General features: G+C 36.0%; 4 protein-coding genes and 1 long non-coding RNA gene across 14 annotated transcripts in view; 3 read left to right on the top strand and 2 right to left on the bottom strand.

The window, feature by feature from the left end:
* The window catches only part of LOC6505150, a 30,545-nt gene extending 27,619 nt beyond the window's left edge, over positions 1-2,926 (top strand). For all 3 annotated transcript variants that reach the window (XM_044717430.1, XM_044717429.1, XM_001965409.4), the window contains exon 9: positions 2,394-2,926. In XM_044717430.1, coding sequence (XP_044573365.1) covers positions 2,394-2,573 — 180 coding nt within the window. In that variant the 3' untranslated portion in view covers positions 2,574-2,926. The remainder of the gene's footprint in view (positions 1-2,393) is intronic.
* On the bottom strand, positions 2,814-4,348 carry LOC6505105 (pyridoxine/pyridoxamine 5'-phosphate oxidase). Its single transcript, XM_001965411.4, has 3 exons — positions 4,209-4,348; positions 3,174-3,698; positions 2,814-3,114 (listed from the first exon to the last, which is right to left on the bottom strand). The coding sequence occupies exons 2-3, from the start codon at positions 3,695-3,697 to the stop codon at positions 2,988-2,990; spliced, it is 651 nt and encodes a 216-aa protein (XP_001965447.3). The 5' UTR covers position 3,698; positions 4,209-4,348; the 3' UTR covers positions 2,814-2,987.
* LOC6505151 lies at positions 3,921-7,387 on the top strand. The gene is made up of 5 exons (XM_001965412.4): positions 3,921-4,280; positions 5,493-5,839; positions 5,906-6,250; positions 6,316-6,473; positions 6,575-7,387. Exons 1-5 carry the CDS (start codon positions 4,074-4,076, stop codon positions 6,667-6,669), a joined length of 1,152 nt encoding a protein of 383 aa, XP_001965448.1. The 5' UTR covers positions 3,921-4,073; the 3' UTR covers positions 6,670-7,387.
* A 3,880-nt stretch (positions 7,388-11,267) lies between these two features.
* The window catches only part of LOC26514175, a 53,500-nt gene continuing 47,907 nt past the window's right edge, over positions 11,268-16,860 (top strand). Inside the window, exons 1-2 of one of the 5 annotated variants that reach the window (XR_004310177.2) lie at positions 11,270-11,686; positions 11,771-11,949. This is a non-coding gene — a long non-coding RNA (uncharacterized LOC26514175). Of the gene's footprint in view, positions 11,950-16,860 lie in introns of all 5 variants that reach the window. The other 4 variants (XR_001408381.3, XR_001408380.3, XR_004310178.2 and 1 more) reach the window with 4 other exon arrangements.
* LOC6505104 (acetylcholine receptor subunit alpha-like) overlaps positions 13,672-16,860 on the bottom strand; it is a 178,216-nt gene continuing 175,027 nt past the window's right edge. For all 4 annotated transcript variants that reach the window (XM_044717432.1, XM_044717433.1, XM_032451986.2 and 1 more), the window contains one exon: positions 13,672-15,567. In XM_044717432.1, coding sequence (XP_044573367.1) covers positions 15,367-15,567 — 201 coding nt within the window. In that variant the 3' untranslated portion in view covers positions 13,672-15,366. The remainder of the gene's footprint in view (positions 15,568-16,860) is intronic.

The raw sequence follows: 16,860 nt of genomic DNA, 5'->3' as shown, positions 1-16,860 counted from the left end.
CTATATCTTTGCCAATTCCCGTCCGATTCCCAAAAGGGATATCTTAAAAGATTCGTGGAAGGATTCTCCATCGATCTGCATCAAAATCTGGGAACAAAATATTTTTTAGATTTTTTCTCAAATTTCCTGGAGGGTCCCCTTCAAAATTTCGATATCTGCATGGGAAGCCCCATTTGACCCCGATCGGAGGCTATATCTTTGCCAATTCCCGTCCGATTCCCAAAAGGGATATCTTAAAAGATTTGTAGAATGATTCTCCACCGATCTGCATCAAAATCTGGGAACACAATATTTTTTAGATTTTTTCTCAAATTTCCTGGAGGGTCCCCTTCAAAATTTCGATATCTGCATGGGAAGCCCCATTTGACCCCGATCGGAGGCTATATCTTTGCCAATTCCCATTCGATCCCTAAAAGGGATACCTTAAAAGATTCGTAGATTTCTCCATCGAATTCTCCATAAAATTCTCCATCGATCTGCATCAAAATCTGGGAACACAATATTTTTTAGATTTTTTCTCAAATTTCCTGGAGGGTCCCCTTCAAAATTTCGATATCTGCATGGGAAGCCCCATTTGACCCCGATCGGAGGCTATATCTTTGCCAATTCCCATTCGATCCCTAAAAGGGATACCTTAAAAGATTCGTGGAAGGATTCTCCATCGATCTGCATCAAAATCTGGGAACACAATATTTTTTTGATTTTTTCTCAAATTTCCTGGAGGGTCCCCTTCAAAATTTCGATATCTGCATGGGAAGCCCCATTTGACCCCGATCGGAGGCTATATCTTTACCAATTCCCGTCCGATTCCCAAAAGGGATATCTTAAAAGATTTGTAGAATGATTCTCCACCGATCTGCATCAAAATCTGGGAACAAAATATTTTTTAGATTTTTTCTCAAATTTCCTGGAGGGTCCCCTTCAAAATTTCGATATCTGCATGGGAAGCCCCATTTGACCCCGATCGGAGGCTATATCTTTGCCAATTCCCATTCGATCCCTAAAAGGGATACCTTAAAAGATTCGTGGAAGGATTCTCCATCGATCTGCATCAAAATCTGGGAACACAATATTTTTTTGATTTTTTCTCAAATTTCCTGGAGGGTCCCCTTCAAAATTTCGATATCTGCATGGGAAGCCCCATTTGACCCCGATCGGAGGCTATATCTTTGCCAATTCCTGTCCGATCCCTAAAAGGGATACCTTAAAAGATTCGTGGAAGGATTCTCCATCGATCTGCATCACAATCTAGAAAGAAAATATTTTTTAGATTTTTTCTCAAATTTCCTGGAGGGTCCCCTTCAAAATTTCGATATCTGCATGGGAAGCCCCATTTGACCCCGATCGGAGGCTATATCTTTGCCAATTCTTGTCCGATCCCTAAAAGGGATACCTTAAAAGATTCGTGGAAGGATTCTCCATCGATCTGCATCACAATCTAGAAACAAAATATTTTTTAGATTTTTTCTCAAATTTCCTGGAGGGTCCCCTTCAAAATTTCGATATCTGCATGGGAAGCCCCATTTGACCCCGATCGGAGGCTATATCTTTGCCAATTCCCATTCGATCCCTTAAAGGGATACCTTAAAAGATTCGTAGAAAAATTCTCCATCGATCTGCATCAAAATCTGGGAACACAATATTTTTTAGATTTTTTCTCAAATTTCCTGGAGGGTCCCCTTCAAAATTTCGATATCTGCATGGGAAGCCCCATTTGACCCCGATCGGAGGCTATATCTTTGCCAATTCCCATTCGATCCCTAAAAGGGATACCTTAAAAGATTCGTAGATTTCTCCATCGAATTCTCCATAAAATTCTCCATCGATCTGCATCAAAATCTGGGAACACAATATTTTTTAGATTTTTTCTCAAATTTCCTGGAGGGTCCCCTTCAAAACTTCGATATCTGGATGAGAAGCCCCATTTGACCCCGATCGGAGGCTATATCTTTGCCAATTCCCATTCGATCCCTTAAAGGGATACCTTAAAAGATTCGTAGAAAAATTCTCCATCGATCTGCATCAAAATCTGGGAACACAATATTTTTTAGATTTTTTCTCAAATTTCCTGGAGGGTCCCCTTCAAAATTTCGATATCTGCATGGGAAGCCCCATTTGACCCCGATCGGAGGCTATATCTTTGCCAATTCCCATCCGATTCCCAAAAGGGAAACCTTAGAAGATTCGTGGAAGGATTCTACATCGATCTGCATCACAATCTAGAAACAAAATATTTTTTAGATTTTTTCTGAAATTTTTTTTTAAAACCCCTTATACCTGTACGTATCTCTCCCGTTTTCCATCCGATCCTCTTCGGGAACACCTTAAACGATAAAGTGCACTATAAACCGAAAGAAATAGAAATAAAATCCATTCCCAAATGTCAATTGCAGCAAGAGGAGTACTCCGGAGCACCCGTCCAATGCCTGATCCCGGGCACCAACCAGTGGGCCCTCATCGGCGTCTCGTCCTGGAGGATAGCGTGCGGACCGACGGGCGTGGAGCGGCCCAGGATGTACGACAAGATCGCCTCGAATGCCGCCTGGATACGGGAGACGATCAATGCGGTGTAGCAGGATCCGCAGGATATAGGATGTATATGATAGCATTTTTTATGTAGAAAACAGAGCCGATCCTACATGGGTATTACGAATGTAAAAAAATAACGAGAGGAGATGGATAACCCCTTGAAAGCGTAACTAACCTGTCCTAAAATGTTACTACCTAACTCCACTCTCTATTCTTAAAAAAGTATACATTTTTTTTTTGCTGTTTTGTGTAATATTTATTAACTATGTTTTAATTGTATGTTAAAAAAAAAAAAAAAAACAGACGAAAAAGGAAGCAAATTTTAGTTGTTAGAAAAAATTTAGTTTAGCTGTTTTGTAGAAAGATATTGTTGAAATAAAATGAAATCGCCTAAATATATATTTGGCTTTGTGATTAATTTTTTTGGCATAAAAATTAAAAGATTTGTATGTTTTTTTTTAAGTGGAAACATGCATGGCCTCCCACTTGCCATTGTCCTGGAGGCGATATTGGACTCGATCGGCGATTTCTCCGCGACCCACTTTTAAGAAGTCCCATCTTTGGGGTACGAACTTAAAGGCAGTGCTGAAAAAAATATATATTTTCTTAAAAAATAATAAAATAAAATAGAAATATATACTTACTAAGATTTGGGTCTCTCTAGATCCTTGCCACTGGCCAAGTGATCCTCCAGGAACTTGTCATGCTTGGCCTTCAGCACATCATAGTCGATTGGTTCCCCACACGGACATATATGTCCTCGGATCTGGGACACCAGCTCCTCCTTGGCCCAGAGGGCATCCATCTCACAGTCGGGCAACTCCACAGCCTTGGCTCCAATTAGACGCACCTGCCAGGTCACCAGGTCCTTGCCTTCATTATCCTGGACATTGGTCATATAGAAACAAATGCCAGCTTTGGGATTGGCTTGCAGATTCTTGAAATTCCTCGTATACCGATGGGTGATGTAGAAGGGGAAGTTGTCCTCGGTGAGGCCGCGATAGATGACGGTGCGGTTGAGGACACCGAATTCCTCGTCCAAGGTGGCCAGATTCATGTCCACCAGTAGGCCGTCGGGATGTCCTTTGGCGGCGGCCTGAAGGATTTGTTTGAACATGTCCACGGGATTGGCGGGGAACTCCGCAATTTTTGCCAAAGCTGAAGTCATTCTGCGTAAACGAACCATTTTGTTTTTTTTAGATATTTTTAAATAATATAAAATTTAAACAAGTATTGAAAGATAAATCAAAATTAGCTGATATTTTATACAAAAAAGACACATAAAATTGTAAAAGAAACAAGATATTTTCAAAATTTTGCGCCCATCTGGCTCTGTTATCGCCCAGCTGTTATGTTAATAGCAGCGCGCATTTACCAACACTGCTGTGTGACCAGCTGTAACCGTGACGGAATTCGGCTCTTGGCCCTCTGGCCATACTGGCCAAGACGCGACTGAACCGAAAAATAAAAAACCAAAAAAAGAAAAGAGGAGAGGAGCCGCTCAGCTGGGGCCGAAAAGAGGGAAATAGCCGCTGCGGAGGAGCATGACGTCCATACTGGACATGAAGGCCGGCCCGCCCGACTATTGGGCGGAAATTGGTAACTTCTTCCTGCCGCTAAAGGTCCTGATCACCAACGACCGTTTCGACGCCCTCGTGCGGGACATCGACCTATATTACCTGATCAACGGCGTCTTCTGGATATTTGTGGCACTGTCCTGCGGCTTCTGTGGCTTCCAGCGGCTCTTTCAGGTTCGTATCATTAACTCCCAACCAAATCGCACACACTTGTCCACGTCTGGGCCAAGAAAGCAAAAAAAAAAAAAAAACAGGCACCTTTCAGTAGCGGCTTGCACTTTTCATTTGAGGGCTGCTCGGCCAAAATCGTGTTTATAAATAAACAGAGCGAGCACAGGGGCGGAACGGGGCCGGTCGAGGGGTTCCCCGGAATGTACTCTAGGTCAAGTGCTCACATCTTTAGTCTCTACTAAACTAGTAGCTACTAAATCAATAGGGTGCTCTAATATTATTTTTCTTTTAGAAATTAAGAGGTACGAGACATTCTGGTTTAAAATATTGACATTTAAGGATATGTTTCTGCTATTTTATTGTATATAATGGCTTTTTATATATATTTTTCTTATTTAGAAAGAAACTACAATAATAAATGGTAATTTTTAAATATTTTGAGTTGTTTTTTAGAGACTTGAAGTTTAATACTTTGATTTTTTTTGGATTTTAAATATATCGAGCACTTGAAAAATTAAAATTAGTTTCTTGAGAGAAATTCTAGAAGCTTAGGGGTATTATTAAATATTTTAAAAATCTAAAGTAAGAGTTTTTGAGTCTTTTTTTCTTATATTTTTTAACTCTAAGGATTTTCAAAGTAAATTTTCTAAACTTGTTTCACTTTCAAGCGAAAATAAATAAGAAATGGATAAAAAATAATTTTATCAAACAATATTGGACCTTTTTTTTCACCAAATTGAAGTCTAATTTGTATTTTTTTTTTTAAATTAAATTCAAATTCAAATTTAAAAAAATTCTTAAATAACTTGACATACTTACTTTTCTCTATTAAACCTTTTAAAACATAAATAATTATGCAAATTCGTGGTGTAAAAAATTCTCTTTATTATTTTCCATTATAAAATCTGTTTGTTTTTGCAATATTTTAAAAATATTGTTATATTTGTAAACAAAAAAAAAAGTACTCCTTGGTTCGGTGACCTCAAGTTCCTCGGGCAGAACCAGAACCGGCCCTGGAACCGGCGATAGCATAATGATTCAGACCGCTGACCAAACTGACCGACACCCCACTATCTGTAATGACCCGTGGCGACGTCGGGACCAATGCTCGTCTAATTACCTCTCATGCCCATCGTCCATCTCCTCCTCGTAACATCCACACTGTCTAATCTGTTACCGTCTCCTCTCCGGCACTGCATTCTTTCCGGGATGAAGTTCTTTCTGAAATCGTCAAACATGAAATACTTCAAACGAAGACAATTCGCGCGATTGATTTGGAATATTGCGTTCTATGCGGCCAGTTGTTTATTTTTGTATTTCTACAACGAGTTCATGATCCTGCCCCAACTGATGAAGAATCAAGGAAGATATTCATTATTCTACTCCTCGGATAACTTGATATTCTATCGGTCGCATCAGACGGAAAAATTTCAGTTTTATTCGATATTTATAATAACATTTTACCTGCATGGAGCAATGTTGGACTTTAAGGAGGCAGATTTCTTGGAGGTTGGCTCCAAGGCCCTCTACCTGTTGGCCCTGGTAGCTATCGATGTTTACAGGTAAGTCTGTCGAGGATTAAGATACTAGACATCCTTAAGATACTATCTAATGTTATTCATCTGCAGATATGAGAACTATTTTGTGGGCCTGAATCTGACCGTGGGATTGTACAGCATTCTTACGGAGGTCCTGTCGCTCCTAGTGCTACCCAGTACGAATCGCCATCGATTCATCTACCAGGTCTTCCTCGGCCTAAGGATAGCGGCGTGGGCCCATGTCTTTGTTAATTTGCTGCCCTTTAAGTATTTCATACCGACACTCTTTGCAAAGAACTTTAAGCTGCCGCTTAATGTGGCAATATGGTTGTGGTACGGACTGTCCATCTGGAACTCCCCAGTGTTGCAGTACTTCTATCATCAGATCTATCACACCACACCGTCGGATTGTTCCGGTGAGGGATCAGCAGCCAGGTGAGTTTGTTTATTATTATTTTTAGATATATTTTTAATCTCATAACTTATCACTCTTTTTGTAGATGCATCTTGGTGAAGGACTCGGTGGAGTTCCGTCACTTTAAGACCCTGAAGAAGGCATACTTGGAGGTGAAGTTGGCCCACGAGAAGACCAATGCCAGCTCCCTGCCCTCCGGGGAGACCAGTTCCGCCTCCGCCAAGACCTTCCAGGCCATTAAATGTGAGAAGAACGGGTTCAACCTCCTTCCCCCCTTTGGAATCATATTATTTTTCCCCTATTTTTTGTATAATTTTTTTAAATAATTTTTTTTCCTATTTTAGGTGTCATGATGTTGAAGAGAAAGTTGAAGCGGATCCGGGAGGGACGTGGTCATGAGCCGGAGGACGAGAACGAGGACCTCACCAGCGATGCCTGAAGGATGCAGGAAGGACAGCAGGAATAGAAGAAGACCTGGACCTCGTTAGACGCAACAAACACGTAGACGTTACATTTCCTTAAACCAAAAAAGACACAAGTTCCGCTTAGGCTATAAAGAAACTACCTCCCACTTGGCTAAATTCTAGCGCCCCCCACCCCCTATCTTTCTCTCTCCCTCTCACTCTATGATGATAACCTGTCTCTCTCGCTTTCTATGCAAGTTTATGCGTGTCTCGAAATTGCAATCGAGTGCATTTTGAAAAAAAAAAACCTAAAAAAAAATTGAGGCTAAAAATCAAAAGTAATCTCTTAGATTTCAATAAATTATAAGTTTTCTCTTTCGGATTTCTTTCTTCAGAATGCACTCTTGTAGGCACAATTAATTAAATTAATTAAATTAGCAAATTAAAATATTTAATCAAAATAAAGTGCAAAAAACACACGCATAAACCTCGAAATTTAGATAAAAAATTGTATTTTTCAATTAAGTATATAGTTGGCTATATCTATTACTGTCTCCCTCGCACACCAAACACACACACACACACACAACAGTTATCTCTCCTGTTTTTTTTTTAGATTTGTAAGTCGCCTTCAACTTATTGTTGTTGTTTATTCGCTGTGACTTAATGACATATTTAAATATTGTAATGTGTTTTTTTTTTCATTCGTTCTTTTTAATTGAAATATACTATATATGGGCTAAACGAGCGCAATTGAAATGTGTGTTGTTGTTGTCTGTTATGTTGTTGTTTGTCCTTTTGGGGGTTTGTTTCTAATGTCTCTTACTGCCCTTTTTGCCTCGCCTTTGTATTTATTCTTATCTTAAGTTTTCTTTTGGGGTTTTCCTTCTTGAAATATTTTCTTTTGTTTATTCTTTGCTTTATTGATATTTGAAAAGAGTTGGTTTTCTATTTAAATTTCGGTTTTCACTTTTTTTTTGCCATCTGCCGATACTCCTTGCAATTATTTTTGGCATTTTTGCGTTTAAAAATGTTAGAAAAGAGGGATTTTGGCATTCTTTTGATAAATATAAGTGGTTTTAAATTAAAAACATATATAGCAGAATTTTTAAAAATATTTAAATTCATTTTTAAATTTAATATTACATTTTCTTCAGTATAGTACAAATTGTGGTTTAAAATATCTTTTAAAATTTTTTTATCAAAAGATAATTTAAAAAAAAATATTTAAAACTTGGAAAACTAAATTTAGAATAGATTTTAGAAAACTAAATCTTAAAGCAAATTTTTTGGGTTTCCAACTTAATATAAAACGAAAATTTTAACTTAAAGATTCAATATTTTCAAATATTAAAACAAATTATGCTGAAATTACTTGTTTTTAAATAGTTTTTGGAGAAAATGTTTAATTATATATCTGAAAAATGTATACAATTTTCTTTTTAAATTTTAAATGATTTATTAGTAATTTTAAAATAAGAAAAAGGGATCTCCACTGCTTAAAATCATTTGCTTAGAATTCAGAAATTATTCCTAAATAAATTATGATAAAAAAAACTTTAAAAAGGAACTATTTCTAAATTATATTTAAAAAAAAAAACTTCAAATAAAGTTTTTCAAAATCTCGATTACCATTTTTTGTATGGCTTACACTGCGAACAATTGCAAGGTTATTTCAATATCAATTTCAGTTTTCTCCCCATGTTAACATAGTTTCTTGGTTTATTTTTTATTTTTGGTTTGTTTTTGTTTTTTGGTTTGGGGCATTTCCTCTATCATTCATTTTGCTTTCTTTTTAAAAATTCTCACACTAGAAGCTAGCCATTTTTTATTTTATTTATAATTTCCTTGTTTTGTATATTTTGTTTTCTTATCTTGTGGTTTTTCCTTTTTTATTCTTAGATTTAATTTTAAACTTTTTTGTTTCTTTTCGGTTTCTGCCAATTCTTGTTGCTTATTTTGTTTTTAGAAAATGTTTCTTGTGTGGTTTTTTTTGGTTTTATTTTCGTGACGAACAAATTTTTTACGTGCCGCGAAATATATTTTTTATTTTATTTATTTAATTTAATTTAATTTTTTTTTTTTGGTGAATAGGCATTTGCCCTTGGCTTTGAAAAAAAAAAATTCTTCTCTATTTTTTACATTTATTTTTCTTACTTTTTTTAGATCCTATAATTTTATAGTTTTTTGTGTTTAAATATTTTTTGCTCAATTTTCTCTTAAATTTAAATTCAATTCGTTTTTTTGTTTTCTTGTTCTTGTTCTTTTCTCCAACAATTTTTCTAAATCTTATTTTTTCTTCAACAATTTTCAAATTTGCTGTTTTTTTTGCTGTTGTTTCAATTTAGTTAGTTAGTTGTTCGGCTTAAACGCATTTTAGACGTTTTTCTTTTTGTCTTATTTTTTTTTTAAAGGTACGTTCTAAAAAAAAATGTCTCCTCTTGTTAAATTTTTAATTTTAGGTTTTTTTTTTCTACCCCAAAATATTTATTTATATTTTATATCTGTTTATGTATAAACTTTTTTTTGTGTGTAGCTCACAATTATTTTTTTTTGTGGCAAACGTTCAGGTTCTTTTAATGCTTTAACCCCCTTGACCTTTGACCCTTGACCCCCTTCTTGGCATTTTTTTTTTTCGACTAGTAATTTGCCTTTTAAAAAATATCTTTAAGTTTGTTCCAATTTCCATATAAATTTCTTGTTTTTTTGTTTTTATTTTTGCCTGCTTGATTTCCTTATAATTTTTTTAAATATTTATTTTTTATTTTTGTTTTTAATGTCTAGTGATATATGGTATATATACGACACAAAAATTCACTTTCATACAAGTACTATGGGGGAGCCGAGTTCTGATTTGCATTTTAGTGAAAATATTTAATTATTTAAATATTTTTTTTTTTATTAGTTATTCCTGTGAAACCTTAGAGGTTCATTTTATTTGTGCTAAGTATAATTTAATTTCTGGGAATTCTTTTTCAGACAAATTCTGTGATGTTTTTTGTATTTTTTTTCTTTATTTATTTTTTGAGTGAGATGTCTCGTGGCTTTTATTTTTTATTTAATTTATTAACTCACACACACTTTCAAACACTCTAATTGAAATTAAATAATAATTATAAAAAAATAGAAAATATAGAAAATTTGTGCTTTTTTGGCAAAACAATCATCTGCACTTGTCGCCATAAACCAAAAAGAAACTTTCCAAATGAAATCAAATTCAAATTAGCCAAAAATTCCCGCCTTAGGGAGGTGGCGGCCAACGACGGCCAAGGGGGCGTGGTCCGATAATGAGCCTGCTGAAAATGAGCAGCTTCCAACAATAACAATAACAATTCCAAATATAATGAATGAAATTATGTTGAAAACATATTTTTGTTCCACAAACAAAAAGGCAACTTCCTCCACAACACAAAAAAACAAAAAAATACAAAAAATTCCTTCACAAACTTTGTCCTCCTGACCAGGATTCTATGGTCCTTTTTTTTTGGAGGGGAGGGGGCTGGGAAGTGGGAGGGGCGGAAGGACTCCAAAGGGAGGCTGTTTTCCTATTAGCAAGCAATAAATTCTGGCAAGTCGCCTCTATTGAGCCGAAAGGTGGGCGAGAACAGGACCAGAAACATAGATACCACATTAAAAGTCCTTTACACTCGAAGAAAATCATTTGGAAAAGTTTAGAAAAAATTCAAGACATTAGAAAAACAATTTTAAAGTATGGAATGAGTTTCAAAAACTAAAATCTTGTTGAGAGAGGCCTAATATTCAATTTTTAATATAAATAAGAGTATAATATAAAGTTTGAATATTTGAAAAAATAATTTTCAAAAGTTTTTAATTTTTAAAACATAAAAAATATTGTTAAAAGTTTAAATTAGAATAATAAAAACAATTAATAATTATGAATAAATGTCTGAAATATATAAAAAATAGTTTAAAAACACACTTTCTTTTGTAAATTAGTGAAGATATTCTTTTAAAATTATTCTAACTAATTCTAAATCATCTTAATTAATTTATATTATTTTCCACCTTAAAATATTTCTAATATCATCTTATTTTTTTCTTTCTAATTCTCCTTAAAATTTCCCCTTAATTTTTTCCAGTGCCTAGACCAAAAACATCCTGGAAGGAGGATGGGAAAATGGGAAACTGCTGTAGGAGCCATTAAATAGCGGCTGCCTGCCTGGTGGAAAATGTCGCCCAAGGGTGCAAACTTCGCCCCTCCCCTGCCCCACACTGCCCCCACACACAAACCGGAAACAAGGGAGTGAGGGCGTGGTTATGGAGGACGATAGCACGATAGAAGAGTGTTAGAAGAGGAGAACAAGGGGGTTAGGGGGTTGGAATATAGCCCCAAGAAGCGACCATAACTTTATGATTGCTTTTGTATTGCCCGCTGCGTATTGGGCCCAAAAACGCGACATTGGGGCCGGGAGATAAAATCAACAGCTCCAGCTACCGCTACGGCTACAGTGGGAAATGGCCAATGATGGACTCTTCCGGTTAATCCGGGAAACACTTTTATTTTGAATATTATTTTATTGGGACATTTATTGGGATATTTATTGGAGAGCATTACAAGTGTTCCATTGGGAGGGGGAGTATAAGATGCACTGGCTGCACTTGCGCTCTTTTCCACACTGTCTCAGCCTCTGCTGGCAGCTGTACCTGCGCTCCCTTTCACACCTGCTCTCCCACCCAATCATATTTTAACCTATAATATGCGCTCTTATACACTCCCACTCTGTCTCTGCCAGCGCTTTCAAGATCAGACTCTGCTCCCGCTGCAACTGTGCTCCCTTTCACACCTGCTTTCCCACCCACTTGTAGCGAGAGCTGGCTGCACGTGCGCTCTCATTTACCCCACTCTACCTCTGCCGGCTTTTAGAGAGAGATGCGCTCGCTGCACCTGCTCTCCCACTCATACCTGCTCTCCCACCTCTGCCTGCGCTTTCAGCTTATTGGAGTTATCCTCTCATTTGGCGCATCCTACCACGCTCGCCATTCGCGCAATGCTGCTCGTGCGCTCCGGTTTAATAAAAAGTGATCGCGGAAGTGTGTGTTCTAGTTTTTAAATAATTATTTAATTTGTGTTTCTATTTTCTAGTGATTTTAAAGACTATTTAAGATTGCTTTAAGGATTTCTCTTCTAGCTCGCGTGTGTGTAAGTGCGTTTGTGTTTGGAGGAGAGACGCCGGCCAAGGAGTCCCCAACGCAAAGAACCGTTAACTGAAAACAGAAAATAACATGAGAATGTGGAGAAAAGAAAAGAAAGAAAATAAATATGTAATTCATCTAATGGAAGTACAGTCATAACGGTAAGTTGAACTAGTGTTTTGTTTTTAATTATATTATATAAATAATATGTGCCTAATGATTTTGTTTTTAGTTTTTTTTAATTACAAAAATTATATAAAAAAATAATTACAAAAAATCTAAATTAATTTGAACTGAAATTTTGTGAAAACCCAAAAAAGTATGCTTTAAATTTGTAAATATTGTAAACCCCTTTTTTTAATTAGTTAAAATAAAATATTTTCCAATTATTGCCAAAAGAGAGAAAACTATCCCATATTTCCTTAGTTCCACATGCTAGAGACCCCACTGTAATTACATTAGGGCTCCCAAAAGTGAAAACAAACAAACGAAGCCTCTTAGCAGCGCCACCTATTGGAGCTCCCACCCCACTCCACCTCCCCCCTTTCAAGTCGCAGATTGGTCAAATACAAAAATAAAAGAGAAAACAAAAAAAACCGAAATATAATTAAAATAAAAACAACAAGCTAGGGGGAGACAATTACAACAACAAGAAACAAAAACAAAGAGATGGCAAAGGAGAGGAGCTAATGTCCCTTTTGTGTGTGTGTGTGGCCACAGAGTTTGCAGTCTCCCTCTCCCTCCCCATTTTTTATTTGTAGTTGTTGTTGTTGTTGCTTGTGTGCCCGCAACAATTATGATTTGCGGTATTCTATTCCCCACCAGCCATCCAGCCCCTCCAGGCTCCCCATGCTCTCGCCCCAGAAATTCTTCTTCCTCTTAATTGTTGGGGAGAGGGAATTTCGAAGAGATTCAAGATGATTTTTGCTCTTTTTTTTGGGAGTAACTGTAAAAAATGGGGAGAATTTTTTACAATTAAAAAACTTAAATTAAATGGAAAAATTGGACTAAAATATAATAAATTATAAAATATAAAAATAAAATATATGAGAAATACTAATATTCTTCTTAGTTTTAGTTAATTTTTTTTATTATTTTTCTAAGCCAGAATAAAGAAAATATTTATTTTAATCTGCTTGCTTGTGAGTGTCTGTTTGCTGGAATCTCCTGAACTCCTGAAATTTGTGTGCTTTTTATATCCCGAACAGGATCCAGGATTCAGGATTCAGGATTCTGTTGACATCGCCATGGCACATCCTAGTCCCCCCCTCTTGCCACCACCCAGCACATCCTAGCATATCCTTGCATCCTTGCATCTTCAGATATAATATTTCGTTAATGGCTTTTCATTCTGTGTGCACTTCTCCTCCTCGCCCCCATTTCCCATTCCCCATCTCCCTGTCTCTATCTCGTCCTGTTCTCCTTCTCCCTCTCTCCAATTGCATTTCATTTAATTAAAAACTGAAAAAGTGTGTGTGTGTGTGTGTCTGATATGGGAGGCGGTAGGTGTGGCAGGAAAAATTGCAGTGCGGTGGCTGTGATTGACACTTGTTATTGTTGTTGGCTTTGTTATTGCTCCCCGGGTGTTGTTTTTGTTGTTTTTGGCTTTGATAATAATTCACCAACAGGCGACAACATTTTTCAAAAGTGATTCGAAAAAATATATTCCTCAAAACCTATTCAAAGAAATTTTAATTTTAATTTTAAAAATACATTTGACATTGTTGTAAATTTTTTAGAAACATATTTTTTAAATAAGAGCTTTATCTGTTAATTTTGATAAAAAATTGTATATATTTTGCATTAGGCTTTGTTTATTTTGAATTTTTAAATTATAACTAAAATTTGTTCATTAAATTATTGTTTTATTCTGTTGTTTATTTTAAAATAATACTTTTACAAATATTAAAATTTTTTGTCTTTTTGCTTAATTTTGACTAAAAAACGAAATTTTTTTTATAACGATTAAAATAAAAAAGTTTTTAAGTACTTATTTGGTGAAATACTTTCCAAAATTTTAAATTCAATACTCAATTTTCAATAGTTTTTAATTGAATTTTTTATTTAAGAAGATATGAACTTGCAACAAAAATAAGAAAAAATTTCCCTTTCAAAGGCCAAGCAGAAGCAAACTGAAACCTTTGTCGCCTGTTAGGAGGCTTGGGCTCTGTTAAAATTTCCCTCGGCTTACAGAGCTGTTAGAACGGCCTCCCGAGTACGTTTTAAAAAAAGTTTGTCCTTTTTTTTTTGGTGAGATGGCAAATATATTTGGGGGTTTTTGGATATTGGGGGTATTCCCTGGCCGTCGTTCTTCTTTATTTTTTTTTCTGGCGGCCCCTAATCAGGCATCATTTGATTTTACGAGCAATAAAAAGTGAAAAAAAGGAGGAGGAGGAGGACGAGGAGGTGGCTTTTCCAGGTAAGCTTTTCTTTTTTATTGTTTTGTTTTGTTTTCTTCCTTTTTTTTAGTGAATTATGCAACTGAAAATTAGCATAAATTATGAGAGAAGGTGCAAGTTTTTGTGGCAATTAGGCAGAGGGGGAGTGGGGGGTGGGGGGTGGAACAAAATTGAATTTGAATTTCAAATTGTGATTATTTACGAAGCACATGTACTAAGAAACATGTACTAAGACACTAAAATACACACTAAAACACACACTAATACACACTCTTATACACACACTTATACACACTCTAATACATGTGGAAATGCACGTACTCCTGGGCATAATAACTAAAGCTTTGTGCTAACTAATTGCCCCAAGGCGAAAATACGACGGGGGGGAAGGGAAATTCATGGGGGGGGGGGTGTCTAGGATGGGGATCTTGCCTCTCAGTCACACTCTAGCCCTCTCTCTGTCTCCCTTTAGTTGCACTAATTTGCACGCCTCATTGGCTCTCACACATTTATTCACACTCTCATACATGCTTACCCCCTTTTTTATTCATGTTTATTTATTTTTTATTTATATATTTTTTGTATTTTTTTTATAGTTATTTTTTTTTTACTTAGCTAACTAATGTTGTGCTTTTTTTTATTCCTGTTCAACAAATACAATTATTTTTATTTTATATATATATTTTTTTATTTTATTTATATTTTTTTTGTATTTTTTTTTTGGCTAGGCTAATTTATTTCTCTAATTCAATTATCCTTTTTTTTTTGTAATTATTTCCATAAATTGTATTTTTAATTATCTTTTGCATACTATTTTGCATTTTTTTTGTTGTTATTTTTGCCTAGAAAAAAAAACTGTTTTTTTTTAGCATTCTTGTTGTTTTAAATATTAGTGTACAAATTAATTATAGTTAGTATACAACAAATACAATTTTTATAGTTATAGTTACTTGGATTCTCTTCCACTTTGGTTATTTTTTCTGTTATTTTTGGAACAAGCTTTTGGTTTTTATATTTTGTATTTATTTATTTTATTTTTTATTTTTTATATATATTTTTTTAAGAAAAACAAATGCGAATTTCATTCATTATTTTTTGTTGAGAGGGAGGGGATAGAGGGGTGGTAAAGGATACTGGTTAGAAAAGGATAAATGGTAGAAGGAGCCTATATCCTTGGGCTTACAACACCGGCCTCACCACATTCGGCTTGGCCGTCGTCGAGGCGATCTCCGAGAGCTTGATGTCGATGGGCACCCGGGTGTCGTAGAGCGTGGGCGCCTGCAGGATAATCCCGGCAGTGCCCACCACCACCGCTATTGTGAAGATCCACAGGAACAGTCGGTCCAGCACCATGGCCACATATTTCCAGTCCTCTTTCACCTGCAAGAATGGAGATTAAGGATATTTCTTTAAAAAAAATTTTCACTGATTTTTTAAGAGTTTCTTAGTAGTTCTCTTAGTTTCTTTGATTAAATAAATTTATTAAATAATAATTCTTTAATAAACGTAAGTACCACCCCCTCCCTATAAACAGTTCCTTGCCACAAACCCCCTGCCACATTGCTTCTCCAGTTTTCCGGCAATATGTTCCAGTTTGTCCTCCAAGGCAGCTCCTCCTTCTGGCCACTAATTCTGGCCACCCCCAGCCATGACCTCCCCCCTCCTTATGACCTCCACACTACACCCTCTGGCCTCCAATATGTTTGCGTCTTCTTATTCTGCCCCTTGGGGGCGTGGCGTAAATGACACGCCTTCAATGTAAATGCCACAGAAAAGCATATGCCTTTAAGGGGGTGCCTTTTCAAGGGGGTTTTTAGTAAAAATAATTATACTAATTCATTTCATAATTTGAAACATAATTTTATTTCATCACATAAATTTTATTAAAAAAATAAACTAAAAAAATTAATTTTTTACTTAAAAAGACTCTTAAAATGTGAAAGAAATTCAAGAAATAAAAATAAGACCCGGGTTCGACTCCTCTTCAAATAAATGCAATTTTTTCATATTTTTTCTTGAAAAAAATTACTAGAGAGCCCTTTCTTAAATAAAAATTAATTATAAACACACTATTCCTCTCCACTATATCCTATTCTTCAAATGAAGTCCTTGGTCCTTGGTCCTTTGTCTATTGTCCTTTTGGCAGGACACTAGCCCGCATGACATTCCAATAATGATCGAATGTGTGCGTAATTTTAATAAAATACTTTTATTGGCATTCGGTTGCCTGCCGCAAGAAGGCATTCATTATGACGGCAGGACTCCACAAAGGACATCACTCTACACTGACAAAAATTATCACTGACTTTAAATTGAAATTGAAATGCTTCTAAAAAGTTATCTCTTAATGGGAAAATTATAAACTATTTTTTGTTAAAAAATGAAAAATAATTTAGGTTTTTTTTGGAGAGTGCCAGGATGGCAGGACATGGCAGGACACAGTCGCTGCCCAATAAGGCGCATGAAAAGTCATTAAAACTTTTGCCGCAGCCGGCACAGGTCCGCCCATGGCGGCACATATGGGAGTCAGGGAGTTCGGGAGTCCTGGAAGAGTACGGGACATGGAGTGCTGGAAGGACATCGGCCGGGTAAGGTCAACAAAAGGGCAGTGACAGTCGCAGGACACTCGCTGGACGGATGGAGCGAAGGACATCATCAACAACTGTGTCCTGG

This window comes from Drosophila ananassae, chromosome XR (assembly GCF_017639315.1).
Source record: "Drosophila ananassae strain 14024-0371.13 chromosome XR, ASM1763931v2, whole genome shotgun sequence".
In the NCBI taxonomy this organism is placed as follows: domain Eukaryota; kingdom Metazoa; phylum Arthropoda; class Insecta; order Diptera; family Drosophilidae; genus Drosophila; species Drosophila ananassae.
Note: the sequence above shows the minus strand (reverse complement) of the source record. Positions and strands in the feature narration are given on the sequence as shown.